Below are 25,797 nucleotides of genomic sequence, written 5' to 3' on the forward strand. Positions count from 1 at the left end.
TAGATGCTGCTAAGATAATATATTATATTATATTCATTTACTTAAGATAAAGGGAGGTAATTTGTCATAAATTCAGTCTAAAGGTATCTACCTTGATTGTCTCAGTCCAACTTATGACAATAATTCAAATGAGTCCTAAAAATACTTACCGAGATAAATCCATTTTTATTAAAATCAGGGGAGGCAATCATGCATTGGTATAGGCATGAAGAAGATACAGAGTACAAGCTTTTACAACAATATATATTATATTATACATTGTATTAGGAAAGTATTCATATTGATAAACGTTCAATCAAGAGTTATCTAACATGATTATTTCTTACCATGGAAGACATAAATAACATTTCAAACTAATCTCAATTAATAATTTAGAAGCTGCCAGGTATATTCATTTACATAAACAAGAGGACCATGATGGTCCTGAATCGCTCACCTCTTCCCACATGACCCAGTTTTGGGTATGACGTCGTTTTTTCTATTATTTGACATAGTGACCTAGTTTTTGAGCTCATGTGACCCAGTTTTGAACATGACCTAGATATTATCAAGATAAAAATTCTGACCAATTTCCATGAAGATCCATTGAAAAATATGGTCTTTAGAGAGGTCACAAGGTTTTTCTATTATTTGACCTATTGACCTAGTTTTCGAAGGTATGTGACCCTGTTTTGAACTTTACCTAGATATCATCAAGGTGAACATTCTCACTAATTTTCATGAAGATCTCATGAACAAGAGCTCGTCGAACAAAAAATGCCCCCCTTGATGCATTTAGTAATTGCACAAGGAACAGAAATTATATGCTCACTGTAAACAAAAGTTCTACCATTCTGGTTTAATCTGACCTTGACATTTAACCTATTGACACTAGGCCAAAGCGTTCTTGACTTATTGCCTGGAAACCATTTTACTGTTCCTGGTCACTGTGCCCTTGACCTTTGACATACTGACCTCAAAATCAATAGGGGTCATCTGCTGGTCATTACCCACCTGCCTATCAACTTTCATGATCCTAGGCCCAAGTGTTCTTGAGTTATCATCCGGAAACCGTTTTACTATTCAGGGTCACTGTGACCTTGACCTTTGACATACAGACCTCAAAATCAATACGGGTCATCTGCTGGTCATTACCAACCTCCCTATCAACTTTCATGATCCTAGGCCCAAGTGTTCTTGAGTTATCATCCGGAAACCGTTTTACTGTTCAGGGTCACTGTGACCTTGACCTTTCACATACTGACCTCAAAATCAATAGGGGTCATCTGCTGGTCATGGCCAACCTAACTATCAATTTTCCTGACACTAGGCCAAAGCGTTCTTGAGTTATTGCCTGGAAACCATTTTACTGTTCCTGGTCACTGTGACCTTGACCTTTGACATACTGACCTCAAAATCAATAGGGGTCACCTGCTGGTCATGACCAACCTCCCTATCAACTTTCGTGACCCTAGGCCTAAGCGTTCTTGAGTTATCATCCGGAAACTGTTTTACTGTTCAGGGTCACTGTGACCTTGACCTTTAACATACTGATCTCAAAATCAATAGGGGTCATCTGCTGGTCATTACCAACCTCCCTATCAATTTTCATGATCCTAGGCCCAAGTGTTCTTGAGTTATCATCCGGAAACCGTTTTACTGTTCAGGGTCACTGTGACCTTGACCTTTAACATACTGACCTCAAAACCAATAGGGGTCATCTGCTGGTCATTACCAACCTGCCTATCAACTTTCATGATCCTAGGCCCAAGTGTTCTTGAGTTATCATCCGGAAACAGTTTTACTATTCAGGGTCACTGTGACCTTGACCTTTGACATACAGACCTCAAAATTAATAGGGGTCATCTGCTGGTCATTACCAACCTCCCTATCAACTTTCATGATCCTAGACCCAAGTGTTCTTGAGTTATCATCCGGAAACCGTTTTACTGTTCAGGGACACTGTGACCTTGACCTTTCACATACTGACCTCAAAATCAATAGGGTCATCTACTGGTGGTGACCAACCTCCCTATCAACTTTCATGATCCTAGGTCCAAGCGTTCTTGAGTTATCATCCGGAAACGGATAGGTCTACATTCCGACCGACCGACCGACATCTGCAAAACAATATACCCCTCCTTTTTCAAAGGGGGGCATAAAAATATGGCCTCTAGAGAGGTAACAAGGTTTTTCTATTTTTATACCTACTGGCTTAGTTTTTGACAGCACGTGACCCAGTTTCGAAAATGATCTAGATATCATCAAGATAAACATTCAGATCAATTTTCATGAAGATCCATTGAAAAATATGGCCTCTAGAGAGGTCAAAAGATTTTTCTAATTTTAGACCTACTGACCTAGTTTTTGATCGCAGTTGACCCAGTTTCGAACTTGACCTAGATATCATCAAGATGAACATTCAGACCAACTTTCATAGAGATCTCATGAAAAATATGGCCTTTAGAGAGGTCACAAGGTTTTCCTGTTATTTGACCTACTGACCTAGTTTTAGACGGCACATGACCCACTTTCGAACTTGATCTAGATATCATCAAGATGAACATTCAGACCAACTTTCATACAGATCCCATGAAAAATATGGCCTCTAGAGAGGTCACAAGGTTTTTCTATTATTTGACCTACTGACCTAGTTTTTGATGGCACGTGACCCACTTTCAGACTTGACCTATATATTATCAAGGTGAACATTCTGACTAATTTTCATGAAGATCTCATGAAATATATGGCCTCTAGAGAGGTCACAAGGTTTTTCTATTTTTAGACCTACTGACCTTGTTTTTGACCGCACGTGACCCAGTTTCAAACTTAATCTAGATATCATCAAGATGAACATTCTGACCAACTTTCATACAGATCCCATGAAAAATATGGCCTTTAGAGAGGTCACAAGGTTTTTCTATTATTTGACCTACTGACCTAGTTATTGATGTCACGTGACCCAGTTTCGAACATGACCTAGATATCATCATGGTGAACGTTCTGACCAATTTTCATGAAGATCTTGTGACATATATGGCCTCTAGAGAGGTCACAAGGTTTTTCTATTTTTAGACCTACTGACCTAGTTTTTGATGGCACGTGACCCAGTTTCGAACCTGATCTAGATATCATCAAGATGAACATTCAGACCAACTTTCATACAGATCCATTGAAAAATATGGCCTTTAGAGAGGTCACAAGGTTTTTCTATTATTTGACCTACAGACCTAGTTTTTGATGGCACGTCACCCAGTTTCGAACTTGACCTAGATATCATCAAGGTGAACATTCTGACCAATTTTCATGAAGATCTTGAGAGATATATGGCCTCTAGAGAGGTCACAAGGTTTTTCTATTTTTAGACCTACTGACCTAGTTTTTGATTGCACGTGACCTAGTTTCGAATCTGACCTAGATATCATCAAGGTGAACATTCTGACCAATTTTCATGAAGATCTTGAGAGATATATGGCCTCTAGAGAGGTCACAAGGTTTTTCTATTTTTAGACCTAATGACCTGTTTTTGATGGCACGTGACCCAGTTTCGAATCTGACCTAGATATCATCAAGGTGAACATTCTGACCAATTTTCATGAAGATCTTGAGAGATATATGGCCTCTAGAGAGGTCACAAGGTTTTTCTATTTTTAGACCTAATGACCTAGTTTTTGATGGCACGTGACCCAGTTTCGAATCTGACCTAGATATCATCAAGATGAACATTCTGACCAACTTTCATAAAGATCCCACAAAAAATGTGACCTCTAGAATGGTCACAAGCAAAAGTTTACGTACGCACGACGGACACCGCGCGATCACAAAAGCTCACCTTGTCACTTTGTGACAGGTGAGCTAAAAATAAAGGGAGGTAATTTGTCATTAATTCAGTCAATATGTATCTTCACTGATTGTCCAAGTTAATCTGATGGCATAAATGAAATTTCAGATCAGTATCTTCATTAGTTACAGAGATATACCCATTTTAACTTGAAATAAAGGGAGGTAATTTAACATAAAATCAGTCCATAGTTATCTACCCTGATTGTCTCAGTCCAACTTGTGACAATAATGAAATTTCAAATGAGTCCTATAAGTACTTACTGATGTAAACCTATTTTGATTAAAATCCGTGGAAACTATGATTGGTTCTGACAGATTTTTCATGGAATGCAAGATTTATTGTTGTTGATGATATTTTGTAAGTTTGTATCAAACAAACTATAAATGAAGTCTGTATATGGCTGCAAATATGCTAGTTCTGTAATATAATACCCACATAAAACACCATTAAGACCAGGGAACTATTGCTTAATCACATTGCTAACTTAAAATGTTAAAATGATAATAGAAGGTACACTGATTAAAAACTTTATTACATGATAAATAATTGGACGACTTGAGTGGACTCGAGGATCCACGACTTTACACAGGGATGACTTGACCTGAGGCCGACTTGATCCGTTACCTTTTGTATGATGCCAAGTGATGTTTTTATCTCATTATTTACGTCTTCGTGAAGTAATTATTTTTCAAAATTTGATTTCACATTATGTGTGTCTGTCAAAATATGACGTTCACATAATGAGTGTCTGTAAAAACATGAGGTTCGCATCAAATCAGTCTGTCAAAATATGACGTTCCCTCCCTTCAAGTCTGTGAAAGAAAAACGTTCCCACCATGTAAAATGAGCTGTACTTCATTTAAAGATTGTTCAAGATTAATGACTTATAATCATAGGCATACACCCATGCTTTTTTAGCCTTCACCAGTGGCTAAAAGTGATGGAACTCGCCAAAATGAAGTGTAGTCGGCAGTTTTTGTGATGCGATCATCACAAATGTCCGTCAAACCCTGACGTTCTCAACATAAATTTTAAATTGTTTATTACATTCACCGTCATAATTTTAATTTATGCATTTTTTTTATTTCTTTTAACTCTATCTTAATATCTGCCTAACATCGTCCTCATATGATAACCTGGGCAAAACTACTTTTGACGGAAGTGTTCAGGGGCTATTTAAATGGAAGTTGTCAAAAGTCAAAATAGCAAATTTTGGACCTTTATGGGGCCATAACTCCGGAACCCATGATGGGATCTGGCCAGTTTTCGAAAGGAACCGAGATATTATGCCAATACAAGTTGTGTGTAAGTTTGATAAAAGTTGATTACAAAATGTGGTCTCTATCATGTTCACAAACCAAAAATGGCAAATTCTGGCCCTTTAAGGGGCCATAACTCCGGAACCCATGATGGGATCTGGCCAGTTTTAAAAAAGGACCGAGATACTATGCCCATACAAGTTGTGTGCAAGTTTGATTAAAACCAAATACAAAATGTGGTCTCTATCGTGTTCACAAGGAAATTGTGAACAGACTGACAGACGACGGACGGACGATCACAAAAGCTCACTCTGTCACTATGTGACAGGTGAACTAACAAGAGCTGTCACAGGAGACAGCCTGCTCGACTATTTCGATGCTGGATAGTGAAACTGGGCACATCTGAGGAAACTAGAGCTGTCACTGGAGTGTTTAATGACTCCAATTGTGGATGAAGATATTGCACAATAGCCTGAGTCTATGTCAAAAATATCAACTTAAAGTAATAAGAGAGGTAAAAATAAAACGTATCAAAACACTATATAAGTATATCCTAAGCAAAAAGGGGCATAATTCATTAAATATTGGTGCCAGAGTTATGCAGCTTGTGTCATATAGTGTGGGTGATGATGTTGAACAACTATTTTAAGTTTGAATCAAATTCATTCAGTAATAACAGGGACAGAGTGAAAGTGCATCAAAACTTTAACCTAAAATTCTAAGTAAAAAGGGGGAATAATTAATGAAAAATTGGTGCCAGAGTTATGCACCTTGTGACATATGGTGTGGGTGATGATGTTGAACAACTTCTTTAAGTTTGAATGAAATCCATTCAGTAATAACAGAGACAGAGTGAAAGTGCATCAAAACTTTAACATAAAATTCTAAGTAAAAAGGGAAATAATTCATGAAAAATTGGTCACAGAGTTATGCACCTTGTGTCATATGATAAGGGTAATGATGTTGAACAATTGTTTAAGTCTGAATCAGATCCATTCAGTAATAACAGAGATAGAGTGAAAGTGCATAAAACTTTAACCTGAAATTCTAAGTAACAAGAGCTGTCGGAGGACAGCAACGCTCAACTATTCAACAGCCTTGTCAATTGAATGAATACAAAAGTCGAAAAAGGGGCATAATTTTGTAAAATGCAAAGTAGAGGTATTGAACCTCTGTACTGCATGTCATATCATGACAGTGAACAAGTGTGTGAAGTTTCAATCCTTTCCAATTTGTGGATACTGAGATACCAGCTTACATACAAAAACTTAACCAAAAACTGCTAAGTCAAAGGGGCATAATTTTGTAAAAATGCAAAGTAGAGTTATGTGACCTTCACAGTGCATGTTAGATCATGACAGTGAACAAGTATGTGAAGTTTCAATCCATTCCCATTAGTAAGTACTGAGATACCAGCTTACATACAAAACCTTAACCAAAAATTTCTAAGTCGAAAAAGGGGCATAATTTTGTAAAAAAAAGCAAAATAGAGTTATGGAACCTGTGCAATGTAGGTCAGTTCATCACAGTGAATAAGTGTGTGAAGTTTCAATCCATTCCCACAAGTGGTTACTGAGATACCAGCTTACATACAAAACCTTAACCAAAAATTTCTAAGTCGAAAAAGGGGCATAATTTTGTAAAAAAGCAAAAAAAAGTTATGGAACCTGTGCAATGTAAGTCAGTTTGTCACAGTGAATAAGTGTGTGAAGTTTCAATCCATTCCCACAAGTGGTTACTGAGATACCAGCTTACATACAAAACCTTAACCAAAAATTTCTAAGTCTAAAAAGGGGCATAATTTTGTAAAAAAGCAAAAAAGAGTTATGGAACCTGTGCAAAGTAAGTCAGTTTGTCACAGTGAATAAGTGTGTGAAGTTTCAATCCATTCCCACAAGTGATTACTGAGATACAAGCTTACATACAAAACCTTAACCAAAATCGGGACGCGGACGCCGACGCATGGGCGAGTCCAATAGCTCTACTATTCTATGAATAGTCGAGCTAAAAAGGGGAATAATTCATGAAAAATTATGCCAGAGTTATGCATCTTGTGTCATATGATGTGGGTGATGATGCTGAACAACTATTTTAAGTTTGAATCAAATCCATTCAGTAATAACAGAGGTAGAGTGAAAGTGCACCAAAACTTTAACCTGAAATTCTAAGTAAAAAGGGGGAATAATTCATGAAGAAATGGTGCCAGAGTTATGCACCTTGTTGTATATGATGTGGGTGATGATGTTGAACAACTATTTTAAGTTTGAATCAAATCCATTCAGTAATAACAGAGATAGAGTGAAAGTGCATCAAAACTTTAACCTGAAAATCTAAGTGAAAAGGGGGGAAAATTCATGAAATATTGGTGCCAGAGTTATGACCCTTATGTCAGATGATGTGGATGATGATGAGGAGTAAGTATTTTAAGTTTGAATCAAATCCATCAAGTAATTACAGAGATAAGTTGAAAAAAGTGAAAGTGCACCAAAACTTTAACCAAGGTGGGGACACGGATAGACGCTGACGCCGGGGCGAGTAGGATAGCTCTCCTTATACTTCGTATAGTCAAGCTAAAAATCAAAGCTGTAACAATAAAGCTTGGTTTGATAAAATAAAACACAGTTGAATACTAGTCTTCGTGTAAAATGTCACACTTTTTGGGTGCACAGGGAACAAAATTAGCTATATAATTTAATTTAAATTTAAAACTGCTTGAGCCATTCAGCTGAAATTGCACACATTTATTGATACATTGATTTGGATATAATTTGCCTCAAAACACTTTCTAAAACTGAACTGAATTAAAGTAAGGTGAGAGGGAAGAAAAAGCTTCATTATTTTGAAAACCATATGAGGGAAAATGAGGTCGGTACCCCAGGGTTTTTTCTAGCTTATTTGGGAACATAGCCTGTACGCGCAAAATTTGGAATTTTGATGCGTATATGTTCCAAATTGGGAAATATTAAGTCCCATAGGATATAGTAAAGGTGTGTTTAAGCACTTTCTCATACACTTGTTTCACATTGTACAACCTCTTTAACATACTGCCATAATATGATTACAAACTTGTCCATAATTTGGTCAATGTTTGTGCAATTTTGATGAAATTTGTTTCAGAATGTAGATTGGGAATTTTTGCACTAACTTTGGGAAAAATACATACTTTTTGGCATTAGGAATATAGCTGAACAGGGGCGGCAAAATCAATTGTCCGTATTACCAAGGTTGTCCAAAAGCTTGTACGGACAAGTGAAATTTGACCAGAATTTACTATACAACTATCATACGGACAAGTACAAAATAGCAATTGATAAAAACAGACAAGCAAGTCAAAATCAGATTTTGCCGCCCCTGCTGAATAACGGCTATAAAAACAACCGAAAATATGTTCGGAGCCAGGGGCAATAAAAAATATCAATGTAGAAACAACCTGCTGGAGTAACGTCCCTCTTAATGAATAAAACTTATAATATATGTAAAGAAGAACAAACATGGGGACTGGAGCCAGTCTAGGACCTGTTAAAACAACGCATAAAACGTGGCAAGGCTTCAACATCATTACATGACCAAAAAAAATAAGGAAGTGTCTAGGGGTACAGATCCTAGAGGTACGGATCCGTGCCTCTAGAAAAGCCTGTTAGGGGTTTTCTAGGGGTACGGACCTCCTTTTTCTAGAGATTTAGGGTTATTTATATCTTAAATTTTGTTGAAAATGAAATAACAACAAAGTCTTAACCAGTCTTCACTGAAAACTTGGATCTAATTGGTTTACAGATACCAGCGTTCGTCCGATTGTTTACCTTCTCTTTCAAAACCTAAATAACTGAGGAACTCCAAATGAATACACTGTTCTGTGCTGATAGGAATTAGTTTGTTGCAAATAAACTGTTGATAACAGCTAGATTAATGAATGAATCTATCCCTTAAATGAATTCTATTTGAAATTCGGCAAATGAATAAATAAATAAATAAATAAATTAGGCATAATATTATAAACCAATCTATTTTGTTATTTAACCATGTACATTGTTGTATAATGATAATCGGCATGGAACTTTAATAATCAATTAAGCGACATTAAGTAAAAGAAACTGTTTGTGAAAACGCCCCATGTATCTCGAAACGGCTACCAAATATGTGAAAAACGTAAAAACACTAAGGGCTAATTATCAATTAAAAATAGTTTTCCCCCAACATACTTAAAATTATTTTGTTTAATCTTTATATCTTTTTTTTTCTGCCAGTTCAAAACTTCGTGATTTTTTTGGTGTTCCTCGGTTATTTACGTTCCGAAAGAAAAGGTAACAAATCGGATGAATGTTGTTATCTGTAAACCATTTAGATCCAAGTTTAAGGTGAATTCTGATGAAATGTTATTTGTTATTTCATTTTCAACAAAATTTGAAATGTAAATGACCCTTAATCTCTAGAAAAATGGAGGTCCGTACCCCTAGAAAACCCCTAACAGGCTTGTCTAGAGGTACGGATCCGTACCTCTAGAATCAGATTCTAGAGGTACGGATCCTTACCCCTAGACACTTCCAAAAAATAAAAAATATTCTTGAAATTGTAAACTCTTTTTCTCTATAATTGAAACAGCTTTTAATAGGGCATGTCCTTGCATAAAAATGTATATACTAACAGGCTACAGAAATATGACTTCGCCTTTCAAAATTATTTTTACTCAATGTCTTTAAGTCATTTCCAACTAACTCAGTAGCTGGACTATCCGAAAACCATGTCACATGTACGTACATTGTATCCTCCCCATACAATCATAAAGTCATTCGCTGCCACAGCAATATGCCCTACCCTTGGTGGTACAGAAGATATTACTGCAGTAGCAGAAGTCATGGCAAATTTGTAACAAAAATATTCAACTTTTTTCTCTTTGCTTTGTTGTGACAAATCCAATCATATAAGAGCTTGATAATTCTTTTCATCCGTCTCAATGACAGGGATCTAATAAATTTTGGTGCGAATGAATAAATCGTTATCATCTAACCCCTTATCTATCCATTGAGGTTACTGGGTCAACATCTAGATTTTAGACACAGAATGTTTTCTTTATTTCCTATAAGTTAAATCTTATGATCTGAAGACTGGGTTATACATCAACTTATCTTTATTTTAACATCCACAATGTAAAGATCACAAAATATATTTAAACACTTTTTCTATGTTTCATTTTTTCTTAAGTACAATGCTTTCAGAATGTTTGCTTTTGTCATTTTTCCTTTACATCCTTACTGTCAAACTTTTTAATATTTTTGACCTCTAAATTTGATAGCATGAAGTGACAGATTGACAGTTTTTAGTATTAAGTGCCAGTTAAAACAAAGAAGTATATATGACCCTTTTCATTCAATTTTAAATTATTATATTGACAATAAAACCAAATTATCCAGTTTTCAATATACATGTTGTTTATTATTATTATCATTCTAGTTCATAAAGGGAAATTAATTTCTTTCAGCTCAATTGCACACATCTTCATGGTCTGTTGGGGACCCCCTGCTGTGCTTACTGTCCTCCAGTTAATTAATATTTACATAATCGCTGATAAGCAGCAGATAAGGCTGGAATTGTTTATTGGATTTGGGGGTGGGGCAACACTTATATAGTAGTGGATCTAGGTCTTAAACTGTCTGTTTTCATAAAAGACTCAACAAATAGCTTTCATTTTGCATATCTGCATTAAATGGATCCTGCTAAATTTCTATAATAAACTTGTCCATCTTTCAGTTTGGACAGTACCATTAACTGTTAAAAGGGATGCATACCAAAACATTATATGGCCCATTTACTGACTGAATGGCGAACAGTGCAGATCATGATCAGACTGCATGGATGTGCAGGCTGATCATGATCTGCACTGGTCACAGAGGCAGAATCAATTGTGTCCAACATGATAAGGGTTTTAAAAATAATCTTGGACAATATCTGCATAAGAAGCATTTTATTTGGTTCTTGGGAAGTTACAAAGAATTTCATCAAATACACAAACATTTACACAGGTAATATGACACTTCCTACATAAAATATTATTTCAACCAGTTTACATTAGTCTGCTCCAAGAAGGAAGTATTTGGGAAATTAATCTTCCTGAACACGATATATTTCACTCATATTCAAATACACAGCAGATAAAACTAAATTAAAATCATTTCTATACCATATAATTATGTCTCATTTTAAAAAATCTGTGAACAAAATTACTTTAATATAACAAGAGGACCATGATGGTCCTGAATCGCTCACATATCTCCCATGACCCAGTGTTCAATGGTTATGACTATCGTATTTCTATTATTTGACATATGACCTAGCTTTTGAGCACATGTGACCTAGATATCATCAAGATAAAAATTCTGACCAATTTTCATGAAGATCCATGTAAAATTGGCCTCTAGAGAGGTCACAGGTTCTTCTATTATTTGACCTATGACCTAGTTTTTGAGCACGTGACCCATTTAAACTTGACCTAGATTCATCAAGGTTGAACATTCTCACAATTTTCATGAAGATCTCGTGAAAAATATGGCTTCTGAGAGGTCAAAGGTTTTTCTTTTTCGACCTACTGACCTAGTTTTTGACCGCACATGACCCAGTTATGAACCTGACCTAGATATCATCAAGTGAACATTCTCACCAATTTTCATTGAAGATCCATTGAGAAATATGGCCTCTAGAGAGGTCAACAAGGTTTTTTCTATTTTTGACCTATGACCTAGTTTTTGACCCCACGTGACCCAGTTTCGAATCTGACCTAGATATCATCAAGATGAACATTCTGACCAATTTCATGAAGATCTCATGAAAAATATGGCCTCTAGAGAGGTCACAAGTTTTTCTATTTTTAGATCTACTGACCTAGTTTTTAACCCACGTGACCCAGTTTCGAACTTGACTAGAATATTCAAGGTAACATTTGACCAATTTTCATGAAGATCATTGAAAATATAATCGCCTCTAGAGAGGTCACAGTTTTCCTATTTTTAGACCTACTGACCTAGTTTTTGACCGCACATGACCCAGTTTCGAACTTGACTAGATTATCATCAAGATGAACATTCTGATCAATTTTCATGAAGATCCATTGAGAAAATGGCCACTAGAGAGGTCACAAGGTTTTTCTATTTTTAATCTACTGACCTAGTTTTTGATCCCCATGACCCAGTTTCGAAACTTGACCTAGATTCATCAGGTGAACATTCTGACAATTCATGAAGATTCTGAAAAATATGGCCTCTAGAGAGGTCACAAGGTTTTTCTATTTTTAGACCTACTGACCTAGTTTTTAACCCCACTTGACCCAGTTTCGAACTTGACCTAGATATCATCAAGCTGAACATTCTCACCAATTTTCATGAAGATGCATTGAGAAATATGGCCTCTAGAGAGGTCACAAGGTTTTTCTATTTTTAGACCTAATGACCTAGTTTTTGACCCTACGTGACCCAGTTTCGAACTTGACCTAGATATCATCAAGATAAAACATTCTGACCAATATTCATGAAGATCTCATGAAAAATATGGCCTCTAGAGAGGTCACAAGGTTTTTCTATTTTTAGACCTACTGACCTAGTTTTTAACCCCACGTGACCCAGTTTCGAACTTGACCTAGATATCATCAAGATGAACATTCTGACCAATTTTCATGAAGATGCATTGAGAAATATGGCCTCTAGAGAGGTCACAAGGTTTTTCTATTTTTAGACCTAATGACCTAGTTTTTGACCCTACGTGACCCAGTTTCGAACTTGACCTAGATATCATCAAGATAAACATTCTGACCAATATTCATGAAGATCTCATGAAAAATATGGCCTCTAGAGAGGTCACAAGGTTTTTCTATTTTTAGACCTACTGACCTAGTTTTTGACCCCACGTGACCCAGTTTCGAACTTGACCTAGATATCATCAAGGTGAACATTCTGAGCAATTTTCATGAAGATCTTGTGAAATATATGGCCTCTAGAGAGGTCACAAGGTTTTTCTATTTTTAGACCTACTGACCTAGTTTTTGATGGCACGTGACCCAGTTTCGAACTTGACCTAGATATCATCAAGATGAACATTCTGACCAATTTTCATAAAGATCCCATGAAAAATGTGACCTCTAGAGTGGTCACAAGCAAAAGTTTACGGACGCACGGACGCACGGACGCACGGACGCACGGACGGACGACGGACGACGGACACCGCGCGATCACAAAAGCTCACCTTGTCACTTTGTGACAGGTGAGCTAAAAATGTGTCTTGCAGTTTTGATGTCTAAAGCATCAGACATATTTTACTGGTGTTTTTTTTTAGATTTTCCTTTCAAGAAATAATCTTGTATGAGATTCTATGACAAGAGGGCCATGAAGGCCCTGTATCGCTCACCTGACCTACTGACCTAAAAACCATCAAGATTAACATTCTGACCAAGTTTCATTAGGATATGGTCATAAATGTGGCCTCTAAAGTGTTAACTAGCTATTCCTTTGATTAGACCCCGTGACCTAGTTTTTGACCCCACATGACCCAGATTCGAACTTGACCTAAAGATCATCAAGTTTAACATTCTGGCTAAGTTGCATGAAGATACAGTCATAAATGTGGCCTCTTGAGTGTTAACAAAGTTTTCCTTTGATATGACCTAGTGACCTAGTTTTTGACCACACCTGACCCAGATTTAAATTTGACCTAGAGATCATCAAGATTAACATTCTGACCAAGTTTCATTAAGATATGGTCATAAATGTGGCCTCTAAAGTGTTAACTAGCTTTTCCTTTGATTTGACCTGGTGATCTAGTTTTTGATCTGACATAAACCAGATTACAACTTGTCCTAAAGATCATCAAGTTTAACATTCTGACAAAGTTTCATGAAGATACACTCATAAATATGGCCTCTAGAGTGTTAATAAGCTTTTCCTTTTATTTAACCTGGTGACCTAGTTTTTGACCCTACCTAACCCAGATTTGAACTTGACTATAAATCATCAAGATTAACATTCTGACCAAGTTTCATGAAGATACAGTCATAATTGCGGCCCCTACAAGCTTTTCCTTTGATTTGACCTGGTGACCTAGTTTTTGACCCCAGATGACCCAATATCGAACTCGTCCAAGACTTTATTGAGGATAACACTCTGATCAAGTTTCATTAAGATTGGACCAAAAATGTGACCTCTAGAGTATTAACAAGCTTTTCCTTTGATTTGACCTGGTGACCTAGTTTTTGACCCCAGATGACCCAATATCAAACTCATCCAAGATTTGTTGAGGGTAACACTCCGATCAAGTTTCATTAAGATTGGGCCAAAAATGTGACCTCTAGAGTGTTAACACGCTTTTTCTTTGATTTGACCTGGTGACCTAGTTTTTGACCCCAGATGACCCAATATCAAACTCGTCCAAGATTTTATTGAGGGTAACATTCTGACAAAGTTTCATTAAGACTGGGCCAAAAATGTGACCTCTAGAGTGTTAACAAGCTTTTCCTTTGATTTGACCTGGTGACCTAGTTTTTGACCCCAGATGACCCGATATCGAACTCGTCCAATATTTTATTGAGGGTAACATTCTGACAAAGTTTCATTAAGATTGGGCCAAAAATGTGACCTCTAGAGTGTTAACAAGCTTTTCCTTTGATTTGACCTGGTGACCTAGTTTTTGACTCCAGATGTCCCAATATCGAACTCGTCCAAGATTTTATTGAGGGTAACATTTTGACCAAGTTTCATTAAGATTGGGCCAAAAATGTGACCTCTAGAGTGTTAACAGTCAAATTGTTGACGACGGACGGACGGACGACGACGGACACAGGGCGATCACTAAAACTCACCTTTGAGCACTTTGTGCTCAGGTGAGCTAAAAATTAGTATTTAGAAGCTTTTGTATGCTAACACTTGTTTAGAAATAAATATATTTGCACAAAAACATATTCATCAAAACCCATAAATGGACAGTCACTAAACAACTACCAGGTAACAACAAGAACAAAAGAAATGCCTTTGACCAACAAAGTTATATGCACTCACATGTAACAGTTACTCATCAACATTTACTTTTAATTTTAATTACATAACCATGTTAATCATTATTCAATAAAGCCTGACCACTGCACTATTCAACATTGCAAGGAAATATCACATACTTTACATATTTGAAAGATTAAAGAAACACTATACACATATCTTTTGCTTACATATTTTCACATGAGATTGATTTCAATTTCAAGTAACCATGTCTAGCTTAAATAATATAGTAGCTATAATTATGTAAATTTACCTGGTAACTTTTTTTCTGTAGTCAAAATTAAATGACACCCAGCAAAAGCAGTTTGTTAAAAAGACTTCCGATTGCTTTTGTGACATTACACATTTAAATACTGAGTTTATTTACTGGGTATACAACATCATGTGTAGCATTTTTATACTGAACATATACAACTTATTGTTTATTTAACTAAACATGTTAATTCTATGTTTAAATACTAGTAGACATTGTTTAGTAAAAATTTGTTCATTTATTTTCAAATATGAAATTCTGGCATAATATATCTTTAATGATAGATATGCTAATTATTAGCTAAAGTATCAGTTTTTCCCTAATGCTGTCAGGACCAGTAGCTTGCTTCTGTCAATTCCGAGGATCACCTGTAGAGTGTCAAGCAAACAAATATCTCTGTGTCTAAACAAAGCAAAGATTGGATGTGAAATCATTACTACAGCTTTTATGTTTAAATCATCATCAAAACAATGTCTTTCACCAAACAAATCTTTAACTGTGGTCGATTTCTGGAAGACAGTCCTATTCAGAAACTTTTTCAAATCTCTCTGAACACTGACAGACACAAGATTTTTGCCAGGGAAGAAATATGTACTGAGACATTTGTGAGTAAGGTCAAGCTTTAAACTTATGAATTCTCCTATTTCTTTCACATTTTCTTGAATAAATACACACACCTCTAAAGAAGAAGTTTCATTCTTCCCATTCAGTCTTTGGTTTACTAGTTTAAAGACAGCATTACAATGCATTTCATTTATTTCACCAAACCTACTGGAGTACTGGATTTCGTACATTTTGTAAGTTTCTTCATAAGGTTGTTTTTCACAATTAGTTCCATATAGGTGATTGTGAACAGTTGCTACTCCTAACTGGTGATCACAGGTTTCTGCTATTCTTGATTGGTGGTCCTGCACTTCTGCTTTTCCAGGCTGATGATCATATACTTCTGTTATTTCATATTGGTGGCCCTTGCGCATATCTGCTATCTTTGACTGGTGGCATTGCACATTTGCAGTTTTATGGTCACCAGTCGCAAACTTGTTTCTCAGATGGCAGTCCCAATGGTCCTTGTTAAAAAAGTCCAAGGATTCAACACTTTTTATCTCAGGACTTAGAAATAAGTTTGTGCTACACTCATAATCTGAGTCTGATTTTGTAAAGCTGTCATTTCCCATTCTCTCTGTTCTAGATTTGGTAACTTTCATTTCCCTCATGGCAATATGTTGTGTTTGTGTTAAAACTTGCAGACTATATTTTTGGTCATAATCTGACAGCTCAGCATAAATACCTGAAAGAAGATCATCAATGATTAATTCACAAAACTAAAATAGATCTAATCCATTATAAAATGTATGACTCTTTTTTTTTTAAAGGTTTGCTCTAGTTCTAAGTGCGGGCACTCAGCACAATTAATACAAATTATATTACATTGACACAAGTGTTGCTTATTTGGTTCTATTTATGAAAAATTACAAATGCATTTTGTGTTTTACATACCATGCCTTCTGTTGACAATTGTGTGTGTCAGAGATTAACTTTTATTTCCACTGTCCTGTGACTTTGAACATGGTTAAGGTTAAGAACGTAAGAGTGAGATTAGGTGCTCGAGATCACCATTATAAACCAGTTTAATTATAAGTGGTGTCCCATTTGTTATTGTTTGTGTTTGTTTTGTTCTTGCACTTTTGCCTTGTCAGAGTGTTTGTATGTGCATGTGTGTGTGCTTGTGCAATAGCATCACATGTTTGCATGGGTTGCAGTTTTGAGGAGGCTGCATTTTCAGAACATGGTTTTCCCTGTTGGATAGTTTCTTTTCTCTTTTTTTGTTTTATAGATGAGTAGATCTTGAGGGGCTAGGAACTATATACTAAACAAAAAGAGAGATCAGTTTAGTTTACCTAATTTTTAAGAACTATACCAAAGAACTAACATTTTTATAAATTGTTGCAAATGATGGCACCTTTTTAAATTGCCTTTGCTTAACTAATTACCTCTATGACTAATCTCTGGTTCAGTTACTGTCTTTTTAACCATTTTCAGAAATTCTTTCGAAATTTTCAACATCTCCGTAGTGTCTCCGTCTGCATCATCTGTCCTATACTTCTTGGTGTCATTCTTTACCCATAATTTGTTCAGTTGTATGCTTTTTGCAGTTATCTTCGATCTACTGCAATATGCGCTAGAAAAAATAAATCTTGTTATAATCTGCAAATGTTCTGAACGATTATGTTTTGAGTCGGCTGAATTCAGGTTATGCAGCGCCACTAAGTCGAACGTATCGTGAAGCTTGTCACCTATATTTCGAGGCACGAATTTACCATATTTACAATCTTCAAACTTTAATTTTGTTTCAAAACTCTGCGGATCACAAACAATGTCTTGACTGTGGCTTTGATTTGAATGTTCCTTATGTGACTGTTTGCCAGATGATCCATTTAATTTCTTCTTGAATTTTGAAGTAAAACGCATATTTTCTCTCACGAGTCATCTGACAGTTGGAGCGAAATCCGGCACGTGTTTTGTGTTTATAGAGGGCGCGATTTTTCTGGTTACCGGTTTATTTATTCCACCGTTGTATGTTTGCCTAGAACCAGTCTTATTGTGCTTAATATTCAACGTGCTTCCGGTGGAAATTCTGTAGAAAGAAAATAAAGATGTCCAAAACACCAAAAGTTGTTCAAGAAGGAGACCATATCATTTTACGTAAATCCGACAATTTAAGGCTGTTTCAAGTTCATAAAAATAGGTAAATAGCGTTACCATCAAATTTTATTTTATTCGTACTCAGTTGCTTTCGTCCCCAGAAGTTTTCATTACTTTACTTATGTATTAGACCGTTAAATCTACCCTTCTCGATTGTATATTTGTCCGTATAGATTATAGATCATGCATATTTAAACTAGTTTTATCTTGAAATTTGTAAATCAAGTCTTTTGGCATTCAATAATTGAATAATTATTATTCTTACGTCATTGCTGTTTTATATGGCATATAAAACGGGCAATGTTGTTAATAAAAAAAATAAAAATAAAAAAAATCAGCACTGCCTCATTAAATTTTGCAAAAAGTGGCCTGAAAAACTAAACATTAATTTTTTTGGCCATACACAGTTTTGCCTGCCAATACTTAACAAGAGAAAAGTTTAATTTGAGATATTTACATTGACCAATAAGTCAGTTGGCTCTGATATGGTCTAAAAGCTTATATAAGTTTAAGGGGAGCGGTGGTCTAGTGGATAAGGGGCCATCCGCTCAATCCAGGGGTCGTGGGTTTGAGCCCTCTCTGGGGTCATGAATGACACCAGTACTGGCTTTTCTAGGAAGCAGACTCGAGAGTGATTTCAATAAGCTTGAAGCTTTCATCACAATCGAGCTAAAGCAAATCAGTATAAACGAAAAGCTTATTTGATTTTCTGTTGATGGTTACGTAAAAAATGTTTTTCAATTCAAGTTTTTGATTCTGCAATGGAATGATCAGCAACTTGAGTGATTAACTATTCGGCTTTAGTCTTTGAAGGTGGATGAAAGGAAACTCTGTTTGACAGTTAAATTTTGTATTGTGTGTGATGTTATTCATGTTATTTGACATAATTCTACTTGATAATTGTATTATTTGTGTATTGGCCATCTAATGTACATTTGGATTTAAAAGGACTGAGAAAAGGTTTTTATGGATTTTTAAGATGCAGTTGAGGTGTTGTGAGCTTTCTTTCTTTTTCCTCACTTTAAATATGATATGAAAAGGAACTGGAAACATACTTTGTATCAAATTAATTACAATTTAACTTACACATAGTTTAACTCGGCGTCTCGCCATTCTGTTTTCGTTTTGACAGAGATAGAAAATTGTTTTAGTTGTTTCTACTATTGCTGCAGCACTTGCTGTCTACCAAAAACTGGATCCAAGTGAAAGATGGTGGTGGCGGGTGGGGGAGTGGGGTGGGGGGGGGAGCGGGGGTCAGTGCCCCCTCCCCCTGCCCCCAGTTGACTGAGAAGTGACCTATACTCACTAAAGCTTTGATCCCAAAATGCATCGGAGGCTGCCATTTTGCACCTGTATTCAAAAAATGTCCACATCCTAACCCAAAATGTTGGTTGTTCTACTCAGGTGCCTGCCCATGATGAAATAATCCATTGTCAGGGGCATCTGCGGTCTTCCTCTATCATCAAAGCTGGAAGGTCGCCATAAGACTTATAATTGTGTTGGTGTGACGTTAGACCCAACAAAACAAAACAAAGTAACCCAAAAGGTTGAATTATATCGGGGGTTCTACAAAAACAATGTTTGCAATGTTTTTGTAATATGCCTTCCTCTCTTCCTTTGTCAAGACTTATAATTTTTTAGTACTCAAATTTAAAAATTTAACATTGTCACTATTTTGTATCTATACATGTGTATTTCTAAAATTTCCAGTGGGAGACTCCCGACCCCCTTACAGAGACCCCCTTATAGAAGTGGGTACCCTCTTTTGTACTTATAGTTTCTGTGTATCCTCAACCCCGCCCCCCTTAAAAGCATTATTTTATTCCAAAATGAGGTCTGCAGTGACGTCATTTTAATTGCCTCTGCTCTGTCTCTTCATTCATACTTACTTATTCAAAGTTTAAACCCAAAAGTAATGCAGAGACTGAGAGTCTGACAGCATCTGCAGCAGGAACATCTCATCCCCTTAGAGCAAAAAGGTACCAAGTGCTGATAATTAAAACAGGTTATGGTACCTTTTTCCTCCAGGGGTGGGGTGTGTGGGGGGTGCAAACTGTCCTGTAAAATGGTCTAGGAAAGTGGGGGAGGGAGGGACGTTGTGAGGCGTCCAGATAGTCTTTTGCTTTCTTGGGTAATATTGACAACATTGTCATTCAGTTTTACCAAAATTTTGATTAATTATAAGATGTAAGGTATATATTTCTTTATCGTGTTGTTCAAGTTTCTCTACAAATCGGGTTAAAATTCTCTTCTGCTTGTGGAACCTCTCCAGAGAATGTTTTAGAACAAAAACATATTATGTGGCTTCTGGTCAAAGTGAATGGCCAGTATGTCCTGCACAGATCTACAGTGCACAAGTTAGGCACATAGCTTGGCATAGGAACATACACAAAGGAATATCATCATTTTTCAACAATAAAAAATAAGAAAGTGAAAGAACCTGGATAAATAAACTTTTGAAGGCTGAGGGGGTGAGGTTTAAGATGAAACGAAGATTTAGAGAGACCTTTTGCACACATTAAATAACAGTGTAATGTGAGATACCGAATTTTGATACAAATAGTTCTCAGTTTTTTTTGCTCTGTAGAGCTATTTTCCTTAATTTCTTTGCAATTTTTTTGCTAAAATCACATGACAGATCTATGCTTGACATGTAGGTAGCATTTTCATAATGAAATAACAACATGACAAAACTTTTCATGGAAACTTAGATCATACACCACCAGTGTAATTTGGGGTCTCATTTTTTAGCTGATTTTGCAGTTTGTGTGTTTGACTGAAATTATTTTTCTTGCATCAAACATGACCCCCACTTTTCTTTTGATTTTTATTTAGCATTGACAATACTCTTCAAGAAAATGTAGGTTACAGACATTTAAAATGCGTCCAGATGTGTGCTGTGGCCATTGGAAATAGGTCAATTTTATATAGAATGAAGAACAACTATTTAGTGTGTTATAACCTATAAGATGACATTGTTAAAAATTGAAATCTAGCCAGATGATGGTGGAAATGGGCTACTTTGATTAGAATTTGATAGAAAATGACAAAATTATTGCAATTTTGTTGAAAATGAGGATAAAACCAAAAAATATCACATTTTCACTGTTTTGGGTGTATTTTTGTTCAAAAACTGCCTATTTATAGCCTATTGATTGCTAATTTCTGGCCATCAGAGGTAAAAGTGAACATATTTAACAGTTTAAATGTGTAGTTTGTATGCAGATCAGAGTAGAAAATGTCAAAACAGGGCAAAACAAGGCTGCATTTAGGGTAACTGCTTCAAAATTATGTCGCGACAGCTATTTTTGACAAAATCTGACACTTTGTCCTATGGTTCTGAAAATGCCATAAAACCTTAGAAACTGTTGATATCAAGCTAAAACCTTGTATTTTTTTCATGCATTTAGGTTTCTTGTACATTTCAAGTGAAACTGGCACAGTGTCAGAGAAAAAAGTTTTTCTTATAGGCATACAGACACTAAATAGAAAAATGGCGCGAAAAAAAATGGTAGTCGCATAATGGCGGATACAAATAGTTCTCAGTTTTATTGCTCTGTAGAGCTATTTTCCTTAATTTCTTTGCAACTTTTTTGCTAAAATCACATGACAGATCTATGCTTGACATGTAGGTAGCATTTTCATAATGAAATAACAACATAACAAAATTTTTCATGGAAACTTAGATCATACACCACCAGTGTAATTTGGGGTCTCATTTTTTAGCTGATTTTGCAGTTTGTGTGTTTGACTGAAATTATTTTTCTTGCATCAAACATGACCCCCACTTTTCTTTTGATTTTTATATAGCATTGACAATACTCTTCAAGAAAATGTAGGTTACAGACATTTAAAATGCGTCCAGATGTGTGCTGCGGCCATTGGAAATAGGTCAGTTTTATATAGAATAAAGAACAACTATTTAGTGTGTTATAACCTTTAGCAGTCATGTTCTGCCATTCTCTTGGCAGGCTGCTTAAGACAGGTTTGGCTGTTATTTCATTCGACTGAGTGTACTAAATGTTAAGAAAGTGGAAACTCGATTTTTCTAAATGAAAAGTTCTTAGATACTGTTTTGATATATGAGCATCACCTTTTGCACTCATCCTTGACTCTAATACTTCAATATGGGAGCTCATTTGAATCTGAATAAAGAAGTTGAAAATTTGCATTTGATATCTACAATGTATGACTTATTTTGTTTGGCTTTAAAAACTCAAGTGCACTATACTGTTGTGTAATGCAACAATAGTAAGTGTAACAAAAAAGTCATCACCAGGTTCAACATCTCTGACTGAAAGAGTTAAGTCTTATATTTCCATCAAATAATTTTGAAGGGAAACTCTTCATGGTAGTAGTTTAGTGTCACCAAGTGGTAAAAGACGCTGTTTTTTTTCTGCAATCTGTTGAAGTTTATATCAGAAAAGCAGTGAAAAGCTAAAATTTCATAATATTTACAGTATTAAGGCTACTATCTGTTTATATTATTCGAACGCAGTTTATAATCAAGAGCTTTTTCCCCCATTTTGTTTTACAAATACAATGACACTGCAACTTATGCCCATATTACCCTGTAATGAGATCCCAGCAACTAAAAAGGCATAAAGGCTTAGCTAATGCGACTTTGCGTCGATCATTACACTATTATTTATTTAAAAAATATTTCATCGGATAACTTTCCCCTAGTATTGCAGTTTTTGCATTTTTCAGTGTTATGTTTAAGTGTATGTCATTACATGAAGTGTCAACTTAGTACTATAAGCTTTTTTGACCACAAAATTTGATCCAGTATTAATATCTTGGGATCTTTTGAAGATTACTTAAATTTCTTTAATGATGTGTCTGGATCATGAAATGATATCAAAATATGTTTACCTGGCATCCATTTCACGGCTACTAAACGCTAGCGCCACCACCAAATTGTGGTGATAAGGAAAAGAGCTATCGACATTTCCGTGGTGCAGCTATCGCCCATTTCTACTTGTAAACACTTGAGTAAATTTTATATTTTATCTTATATTTTCATTGATAGAACTTTTTTCGAAAATCGGAAAATGTAGTTCCGTGTAACAACATTTTTACTACAGATTGGCAGTGATTTCATTAAAATAATATGCAAATTGTGGTGTCAGGAGCTTTTCTCCTGAATCTTACAGTGGCGCATTTTCAAATCGGCCAGTATTCGTTCACCATTCCGATGAATAGACACACTGTAAGAACATACCTGCGCATGCAAATGTTGTAGAAATAATAAATAATTATGTACGCACACACCATGAATAATAGAATCTCGGGTTAGAAAAAATATACCAGGATTTTTAAAAGTGGTGGCGCTATAACTCTAGTGATGGCGCTATACAGTAGTGGTGGCGCTGTTACGGCATTCAATAATACGAACTGCTGACGCATCCGGAACAAAACAAACACCAACATTCTCTAACTGATAATTATCCTGCAATGAATTATGTTATTAAAGAAAGAAAAACACGATCACAGTTTACTTACCTTTATGAAACATTCTCTATCCAAGAAAAAAAAAAAGAACAAAATACTCATAGACCCTTGGGACTCTTGTAGTCAAAGTAAATATTTTCCTTTGTTTAAAATGTTAATGTAGGATTATTTCTAACCTTTAAATATTCTATTTTAATACAAACGTAAGCCCGCCCGCTTAACTCAGTAGGTACGGATCGCGAGATCGCGAGTTCGATCCCCGGGCAGAGACATTGTGTCTGAAATTATTCGTCCTCCATCTCTGATAGTTCATGTGGGGAAGTTGGCAGTTACTTGCGGAGAACAGATTTTTACTGGTACACAATCCAGGAACACTGGTTAGGTTAACTGCCCACCGTTACATCGTGACTGAAATACTGTTGAAAAACGGCGTTAAACCCAAAACAATCAAAATAAATACAAACGTAAGTGTACTTTAAATTCAGGTCAATAAAAATAGTAGCAGTACTTTTATTTCAAACAAAGATTTGTGTCCAGGAAATAATTTGAAGATAGTACCGTGTAGAATGTATTTGTTGTATTAAGATTCTGAAACTACTCTCCTTTGTTTTTATACGTCGTTTGCATGTCACTGTAAACAAAACAGCTTTCTAAAAAGTGACTACAGTACATTTTCAATTCCAATCGATTAAATATGATTAATCAATAGAGCTTAGATGTACAATCTGAATCCATATACATGTAGATTATTTTGCGATCATGTAGAGGTTACTACATGTATTTTGTGGAGTAACGTAATTTGGGTGTAGTGTGGGATAGGTTGATAAGATCGATTATTGTAGAAATTTCCAGGGCATGCAGACAGACATGTTCATATATTTAAATTGAATATATCAGTCACTAATCATATACAACAGTGCCACCACTACTGTATAGCGCCACCACTTGAGTGATAGCGCCACCATTTTCAAAAATACTCGTGTTATAACTTTTTACTGTATTTATCGTAATTGTTTGGTGTATGGGAATAGGTGTAATTCATTTCTACACGATTTGCATGCGCAGGTATGTTCTTACAGTGTGTCTATTCATCGGAATGCTGTTCGAATACTGGCCGATATGAAAATATGCCACTGTCAAATTTGGGAGAAAAGCTCCTGCCGCCACAATTTGCATAATATTTCAATGAAATTACAGCCAACATGTAGTAAAAGTGTTGTTACACGGAACTACATTCTCCGATTTTCGAAAAAAGTTCTATCAATGAAAATATGAGATAAAATATAAATTTTACTTACGTGTTTACAAGTAGAAATGGGCGATAGCTGCACCACGGAAATGTCGATAGCTCTTTTCCTTATCACCACAATTTGGTGGTGGCGCTAGCGTTTAGTAGCCGTGCATTTATTGTAATAAAGGTAAAAACATTTGTTAAGGCCTCACCAAATTAAAAAGTTGTTCATCGGATTTGCCGCTCGTATATTTTCAGAAACACAAAAAAATTTATTTTTTTTTGTTAGCTCACCTGTCACAAAGTGACAAGGTGAGCTTTTGTGATCGCGCGGTGTCCGTCGTCCGTCGTCCGTCCGTCCGTCCGTAAACTTTTGCTTGTGACCACTCTAGAGGTCACATTTTTCATGGGATCTTTATGAAAGTTGGTCAGAATGTTCATCTTGATGATATCTAGGTCAAGTTCGAAACTGGGTCACGTGCCGTCAAAATCTAGGTCAGTAGGTCTAAAAATAGAAAAACCTTGTGACCTCTCTAGAGGCCATATATTTCACAAGATCTTCATGAAAATTGGTCAGAATGTTCATCTTGATGATATCTAGGTCAAGTTCGAAACTGGGTCACGTGGGGTCAAAAACTAGGTCAGTAGGTCTAAAAATAGAAAAACCTTGTGACCTCTCTAGAGGCCATATTTCTCAATGGATCTTCATGAAAATTGATCAGAATGTTCATCTTGATGATATCTAGGTCAAGTTCGAAACTGGGTCACGTGGGGTTAAAAACTAGGTCAGTAGATCTAAAAATAGAAAAATCTTGTGACCTCTCTAGAGGCCATATTTTTCATGAGATCTTCATGAATATTGGTCAGAATGTTTACCTTGATGATATCTAGGTCAAGTTCGAAACTGGGTCACGTAGGGTCAAAAAGTAGGTCATTAGGTCTAAAAATAGAAAAACCTTGTGACCTCTCTAGAGGCCATATTTCTCAATGGATCTTCATGAAATTTGGTCAGAATGTTCATCTTGATGATATCTAGGTCAAGTTCG

The 25,797-nt window shown here is 35.9% G+C and overlaps 2 protein-coding genes across 4 annotated transcripts in view; one reads left to right on the plus strand and one right to left on the minus strand.

Annotated features, from left to right (window-relative positions):
- The window catches only part of LOC123523022 (kelch domain-containing protein 2-like), a 76,768-nt gene extending 58,818 nt beyond the window's left edge, over window positions 1-17,950 (minus strand). The window contains exons 1-2 of one of the 3 annotated variants that reach the window (XM_045325125.2): window positions 17,355-17,950; window positions 15,482-16,651 (exon numbers count right to left, since the gene is read on the minus strand). In XM_045325125.2, the coding sequence (XP_045181060.2) occupies window positions 15,672-16,651; window positions 17,355-17,832 (1,458 nt within the window). In that variant the 5' untranslated portion in view covers window positions 17,833-17,950 and the 3' untranslated portion in view covers window positions 15,482-15,671. Of the gene's footprint in view, window positions 1-9,837; window positions 10,027-15,481; window positions 16,652-17,354 lie in introns of those variants that run through there. The other 2 variants (XM_053546202.1, XM_053546198.1) reach the window with 2 other exon arrangements.
- Window positions 17,950-25,797, plus strand: part of LOC123540252 (tRNA (adenine(58)-N(1))-methyltransferase non-catalytic subunit TRM6-like) — a 100,147-nt gene continuing 92,299 nt past the window's right edge. The window contains exon 1 of the mRNA XM_045325113.2: window positions 17,950-18,109. Within this exon, the coding sequence (XP_045181048.2) occupies window positions 18,018-18,109 (92 nt within the window). The 5' untranslated portion in view covers window positions 17,950-18,017. The remainder of the gene's footprint in view (window positions 18,110-25,797) is intronic.

Source organism: Mercenaria mercenaria, chromosome 1, assembly GCF_021730395.1.
Source record: "Mercenaria mercenaria strain notata chromosome 1, MADL_Memer_1, whole genome shotgun sequence".
In the NCBI taxonomy this organism is placed as follows: Eukaryota; Metazoa; Mollusca; class Bivalvia; order Venerida; family Veneridae; genus Mercenaria; species Mercenaria mercenaria.